This window comes from Dunckerocampus dactyliophorus, chromosome 1 (assembly GCF_027744805.1).
Source record: "Dunckerocampus dactyliophorus isolate RoL2022-P2 chromosome 1, RoL_Ddac_1.1, whole genome shotgun sequence".
Taxonomy (NCBI): Eukaryota; Metazoa; Chordata; class Actinopteri; order Syngnathiformes; family Syngnathidae; genus Dunckerocampus; species Dunckerocampus dactyliophorus.
This window is the reverse complement of record NC_072819.1, coordinates 12,421,439-12,428,839: the sequence shown is the minus strand read 5'-3', so window position 1 is coordinate 12,428,839 and position 7,401 is coordinate 12,421,439. Positions and strand designations below refer to the sequence as shown.

General features: G+C 39.3%; 1 protein-coding gene across 1 annotated transcript in view; it reads left to right on the top strand.

The window, feature by feature from the left end:
- The first annotated feature begins 4,837 nt into the window (after nt 1-4,837).
- LOC129177557 (diacylglycerol kinase zeta-like) overlaps nt 4,838-7,401 on the top strand; it is a 174,013-nt gene continuing 171,449 nt past the window's right edge. Inside the window, exons 1-2 of the mRNA XM_054768838.1 lie at nt 4,838-4,979; nt 6,577-6,721. Of these exons, the coding sequence (XP_054624813.1) occupies nt 6,599-6,721 (123 nt within the window). The 5' untranslated portion in view covers nt 4,838-4,979; nt 6,577-6,598. The remainder of the gene's footprint in view (nt 4,980-6,576; nt 6,722-7,401) is intronic.

The following is a 7,401-nucleotide window of genomic DNA, read 5'->3' as shown; positions in this document are numbered from 1 at the left end:
CCTGTTAAACTGAATGCGCTGTTAAGAGCTAAATATGATAAGCTGTCTTTGGACAGAGTCACCACGAGTCTGATGTGGACCAAGCAGGCGTACTATGACCAAGGAGAAAAAGCAGGTAAATTATTAGCATGGAAAGTTAAGTACAAGCAGGAAGAATTGGTGCGAGTTGGTGTACTAGTGTACCTTCGGCCGGTTTTTGGGGACTGTGCTCCTTGCTGGGGCGTGCGGGTTTACAAAAAAGACAGGGGTATCATAACATTAGAAGGGTCTTGAACATTCTCTGTGAGAAACAAAATGAAAAAGACACAGCAGTGTTGTCAGTCGACGCCACCCAAGTATTTGATAGGATAGAATGAGACTATCGGTTTGTACTTCCAAGATATGGACAAGGTGAAACGTTCTTGAAGTGGATACAATTATTGTATACGAATCCAAATGTTGAAATTCTGACAAACAACATAATATCAAAACCATTTAACTTACAAAGATCCACTCGACAGGGGTGTTTTTATAATTTACATTAGCTATAGAGCCATTGGCTATGGCTGTACAGGCACATACTGGCATCACCATTGGTGAGAGAAATCACACAATTTCACACAAGATGCGATATAATCTTTTTACGAACAAAGTTAAAAAATAATATTCCTAATTTAATCTATTTAACCACATGTTTTGGAAACTCCTCTGGATATAGTATCAATAATTCAAAATTCAATAATTCATAATGCCGCGTATAGAGACCATACAAATCCCTTATTTTTTAAATAAAAAATATTAAAATTCGCTGATTTAGTAAATTTTCAAACCGCTAAAATAATGCAGAAAGTTAAGAATAACCTGCTACCCCAAAATGTCATATGATACTTCTCTACAAGAGAGGAGAAATATGATCTTAGGGGAAAACTAAACTTAAAACACTTATATGAAATAACAACACTAAAAACCAACAGCATTTCAGTATGTGGAATTAAATTATGGAACGGACTGAGCAAGGACCTCAAACAATGTACCAAGATGAGCGAATTCAAAAAACAATACAAGCAGTTGGTGTTTGCAAAATACAAGGCAGAAGAGTCTTGAACTTTTTAAAAATGTTTTTATGCTTGTCTCTATTTATTATTATTTATTTATTATTCTACTGCTTATTATATTTATTGTGAAACAGGTAATAATTACATCATCATATTGTTACATTACCTTATTATTATTCTATGTATGGCTATGGCTGATGAGGATATATATTACAACCTTATGTCAGCAAACATTCCAGGTACATGTTCTAAATGTTTGAGTGAGAAAGGCACCCTACTGCATTGTATGTGGACATGTAAAAACCTGGAAATGTTCCTCAAAGATGTCTTGAAATGTTTGTCAGGAATGTTGACAATGAATGTACGCCTGAGTGCTAGACTGTGCGTACTTGGAATATTTCAAAAGACTTTATTGACATGTCAAATAAAAAACAAACATTGGACTTTGGACTTTTGCAGGCTAGAAGAGCTATTGCACTTTATTGGATGAGTATGGATGCTCCTACATTGGGACTGTGGAAGAAAGAACTGTGTAACTGGTTAGGATTTCAAGGATTAACATATATTTTCAAGGGTAAAGAGAAAGATTTCTATCAACTCTGGGAACCATATATGATCTTGTTGGAAAAAGGGGGCATGAGGCCTACATAATCTGATGCAACTGTTTGTTTGGCACTGCTAGATTTTAATTCTTTTTTTAAAAAATTATCATTCTTATTTGGTGCAATGTATGGGGGTTTGTGTTTGTTATGAAAAAACCCCTGAAACTTTATAATAAAAATATTTTAGAAAACCCCCCGCCCCCGCCTCAACAGCCTACAAGGGAGAGCCCCATTTCTGACAAAATGCTTCAAGAATAGTAAAAAACAAAAACCACGGCCTACAAAAATAAAAGTGTGTATACTGTATATGCACAAGCGATTTGGGTTCCAATTGTATAGTCTACGTGTGTTAATATGATCATTAAACAGTCAAACACAATGTAATTCATGTATTAATGGATAGATGATGGATTGATTCAGAGGGCGTACAGCCTCCTTTGGAAACACCTTCTCCTCCAATTTTAGATCAACATTTCCAAAAAAAATTGGCGGATGAAACATATTTCCAGCTCCGATAACACTTTCCTTCTCTCTTTAATTACCATTGTTCACTCGTGACGAAGGAAGCTAACACATTAATAAATAGTCTAAGAGTTTCATAGTCGCTCACTAGTTTACTCTCCAGAAAACATTGCCCCTCGCCGCTTTAGTGTTTCTCCATGTCAGCCACCACAGGTCAAGATGAGTGTGAACAGGAGAAAAGTTGAGCAAAAATCAATCTCGTGTTTTAAAAAGTAGGAAATGGAGTGCATGTTTATTGACTTTAAAGACAAGTACATGTGTTTGATGTGTTTGAAAAGATTATCAACAATAAAAGACTTCAGCCTGGGCACCATTACAACATAAATCATAACGATTAAAGGAATAGTTGGGATTTTATGACATGAAGTTGTACGCAGCAGTGTAGTGCATCAACAGTGACTTACCCCCCACTTCGTCCCGTGAGCCATGTTCTAGTTGGATTTTGGTGATGAGGAACGTAGTTCCAGTTAGTTGGTGGTGCCACTTAAGTAAAGAGTTTGACTGTGGCGGCAGAGCTACGATGGGAGAGGAAGTGATTGTGAGGTCTGATTTTTTTGAGGAGGCATTTTCGTGATGCAAATGTATTACTCTTTTGAAGCTGTGCCTTTAATCTTTATGATTTATGTTGCAATGGTGTCCAGGCTGAAGTCTTTTATTGTTGATCATCTTTTCAAAGATTACTGGAAAAAACCCAAGCAGGAAATAATTATCATGAGCAGAACTGGGGACGCCGCTGGAGACATATACGGAAACAGGTACGTACAATATGTCACAGGTAAGAGCCAGAATGTCGGGACAAGAAGCCAAGGTAGACACACTCGTGATGTTACGGTCTGTGTCGAGGCTTCGAAGTGTGTGTCCAGTAAATTATTAGCAAGTGTTTAAAAGATGGAACCAGCTACAAAAAGAAAGTTTCCCCTGTTGGAGGCACCACAGAGCCCTGCATAAGTAATTAAGTACCGGTAATTATTTTGTTTTTCAGGTGAGAAGTCTGATATACCGGAGGCATTGATTGCCATGGTAGTGGAGGATTGTCTGCCATTCTCTACTGTAGATGGGAGTGGGGTCAAAAAATCACTGAACCCATCTTATGTACGCCCTACTCACCAGGTGTGAATTTAAATATATCGAGTACAAGCGGTTCTACTCTTGCTTGTGAATTGTATTTATTGCTTTGATTTTCATCTTGTATTTAGGCCCTGAAAGCGATGGTGGAAAAAAATATATAATGAATCGAAGGAGAAGGCTAAAGCCGCTGTAATGAAAGCATCATCAGTTAGCCTTACTTCAGACATGTGGACCTCCATCAACACTGATGCATTCTTCGCCGTCACTGGCCATTTTTCCGATGAAAATACCATGTTACAGTCTGTTGTGTTCGGTGTTACGCACTTTCCACAATCACACACCGCCTTAAATTTGGCTAGTGTAAAAAAAAGACCTCCTTGTACAGTGGGGGCATCAGTAACAAGGTCACCTGCCTAGTCACGGATGGAGCTGCCAATATGGGTGCATGCGCTAAAGAAATGGGGGTTTGCCATGCCATCTGTGTTGCACATTCATGAAATCTGACTGTCAAAAACACACTTAATTCTAATGAAGAACTATCAGAAATAAGGGACAAAATCAGGAAGATCGTTGGATATTTCGAGAGCAGAACTACTGCAAAGGTAAAATGTTTTTTTTCCCATCTTTGGCTCTCTCACACACTCGTGTATATGTATGGATAGATAAGAATAATTTGCTGTACTTGTAGGAGAGACTATCGCAGGTTCAACTGCAAATGGGTCGGCCTGTTCTCAAACTGATCCAGGAGGTGGAGACATGTTGGAATAGTACATTTAATATGCTCCAGACACTTTTTATATAGTGACTTAGACTGTTTTTCTCTCTCAGGAAGCAAAATGTGGCATCGTGGGCCGAGACACTGCAGGTTTTCTTTCCAGCCAGTCACTAAAGCAGGTGATTTTAATGATCAACACCTTCAGTTTGAGGGAAGGAGCTCATCAATTAAATCACCTGCTGAAGAAACTAGTTGGAGAGAAAACCTGCAGCGTTTCGGCCCTCCAGGGCATGAGTTTGACACATGTGGCCTAGACAGATCCATTCAGCAAATTAAAACTCTCATATCTACATCACTGACAGTAAATGGAACAGTCGAAGTACAGAAATACCTGGCAGAACCAAACATAGACAGACAGGAGGACCCATTGCAGTACTGGAAAAAGCAAATAAATTATTTTACAAATTTATTCACACTGGCTGTCATGTACCTTTCCACTCGAGCTTCATCTGTGCCTTGTGGGAGGATTTTTTTCCAAAGCAGGAGAAATCCTCACAAAAAAGCGGAACCGCATTAGTCCTGGCTCCTTACAGCATAAGGTTTTTGAATAAAAACCAATGAAAAATATTGTGGTTTAATTCTTTAATTACTAGTAACAAAAGTGGATTCCTATTTCTAATACGGTGCTTCACTGTGGTCCTGTCACTTGTTTGGTAGGTGGAAACTAGATTATAGAGAGTAAATGATTCCTAATGAAGTGTCGGTACATGTGCGGGCACAGTTGACTGAAAGTATCGATGCTTCATGGGTCTTCATCTCACCATCACTAAGACACACGAAGCCGGATAATGCGGAGAACGTGGCAAGCATGGGAGTACAATCTGGCAAATGAGTCTCTCCTGCCGCCATGCTTAAGAAGGCCAGATGACTAATGGACCACAGGTGTGCACCACAGGCTCCGCCTCAGCCGGGCAGCAGTGCACTGCAAAGACACAGCAGACAGGCGGCAGCAGAGCGACAACATAGGACATGACAACTGTAAGTAGTCTATATAACACGGCATAGATTATGTTTTGTTTTAATGTGTTGAATATCGTATACAAATAAGCTATTTTGTCCTAAAGATAGGGAAATGAAGTTTAAATGATAAAATGAGTTTTATGGCATGTCAAAAGTGTTTATGACTTGTAAGAATATATGCATGCATAATTACTGATTTCAGTTAGTGTAATGTTGAAGCCTGTTGCACTGGTTTATGAAACAATTTTGATGTTGTGAAACTTTGGGTACAGGTAGCTGCAGAAGTGCTGTGCAGTAAAATCTGTCGTAGTAATATTTGTTCTTGTCAGTCAACTTGAGTGCACTGAAATGTTGTAATTGACCTCTTTTGTGCTGCTCTGAGAAGAAAACAGGGTTAACATTTATTTGAGTCTTATTAGGCAGTCAGTTCACCAAATTCACCGAATTCAGGGCCACCATTTTGGTGAGCTGTGTTCTGCTACCCTCTACTGGAGTACTTTTAAATGACAAGCGAATCATGTGCAGGATCTCACACCACATGTTCTCAAAATACTCCCAGTCTTTCTTATTACCAAATATTCCCATCTTCATGTTTGAGCAAGGGTGAGATCATATCACCATTTGGTAACTTTGTTTGCCCATGCAACCATATCTAAGTCAGGGTTTGGTAGCCTTTAGCATTAAGAAGCCATTTGGGCCCGTTTCTACCTAATTGAAACCTACTTGGAGCCATAAAACCTATTTGACCACTAAATTGAAGGTAGTGCTACATAGTGTCCTTACACTTATGCTTTATATATGAGAACTGGAGGGTATTCATTCATAAATTCAAACAACTTTTATGGACATACATTTATTTACAACTATAATATTCAATGCAGGCCTCTTTGTGTCTTTCCTTGATCTGAGAATGCTCTTTAAAGTAAAAGAAGTCTGCCTGTACAGACATTGTAAAATCATACCGCTGCACCATATTTGCCTTTCATTGATAAGAGCAAACGAGAAATGCCAGTTTGCTATCTTGATTAATGTCTGTTCTCAGTTCCTTAATTTCATCATATGGTGCACAGACTCTGTCAATCTGGATATGAAACACAACTGCAACAGTTCAGGGTTGAACATAAAAATAAAGCACACCTTGCAACACAAATGTGTGGAGCCACGGGGGAGCTGAAAGAGCGTCTGTAAACGAGCCATAAGAACCGAATTACTTAAAAGAGCCGGACTTCAATGCCACGACTTGTACGTGAGTTGTGGAAACGTGAGACTGACAGGGTTTTGTTACAGAGAGAGATCTGTTAGCAAAGGGAAAGCTAACAGAGAAGAGAGAGAGAGAGACGTGCAGCAGAGCGAGACTATTTCCTGCAACATCAAACGTGACGTTATAGTGTGAACTACAGGATATCAGATACCATTTTTTTCCAATGCGTTACAATATTTTGGAGTTCTGGCGAACAGAGCAGAAAGGTCGCCCGGAAGAGTGGTATGTTAGGGCCAACATAAACAATCTCGTTTAAATTACCAACAAAACAAGTTGTAAAAAAAAGAAAGAGAAAGAACAGAAAGCTGCTGGGGTACAAGTGTGACTTTCACGTGTCACCACCTGTCCATCGAGGTCGGAACAAACGGCACCGGGCATGTTGAGCGATTCCGCACCTCCTGTGGTGGAGCGGCCCGCCCTGGATGATGTGTCCGAGGAGGAGGACTTGTTCGGCGGCGAGGAGAGCGTCTTCCGTCCGCTGCAGTCTGGGAGTTGCCAGGTGAGTACGTGGGGGATTTTCTCTTTTCGTCTGAATGTGAACACCTTGGGGTGTATTCACATCACATCAACCACCGAGTCAGTTTTTCTTTAATTTTCCATTGTAATTTAGAACAATAGTAACACCCACCATGACAGTTTCGCACATTGCGCAAGAGATCAATACATTCCACTAAAAAGGAAAAACTCAGTTGTGCGCACGTGTGTATACACCGTACACGCACTCAAACACACACAGGCCTATATATTATTCTAAAAATAAAATTCATTCATTATTAATTAGATACATTATTTGATATGAGACTAATTTACTTTGTCACCTATTTCACAGCTAGGATGTTGACGTTGTGTTCAGAATGCTTAGAATACATTGACCTACATTGGCGTGTTTGGAGCATCTTTATTGCATAAAAACTGTGTCAAAATGGCCCCCTGCATACTTCAATTTTTCTGCTTGCAGCTCTTGGTGGAAAAAGTTTCATCACCCCTGTCCTAGGCACGTAAAATTAAAATAAAACAACATATTCAAATGGGTATAGAATTAAAAAGCGATTTCACAAAGTTTCACAAATTCTTCATTTTTCATTTGCTTTTCAATTTCTAGTAAATGTCATTCTTCACCATCAAAAAAAGAAAAAGTAAAACATTACACCCGGACGGTGTCTCCTTCAAGCCTGGGTC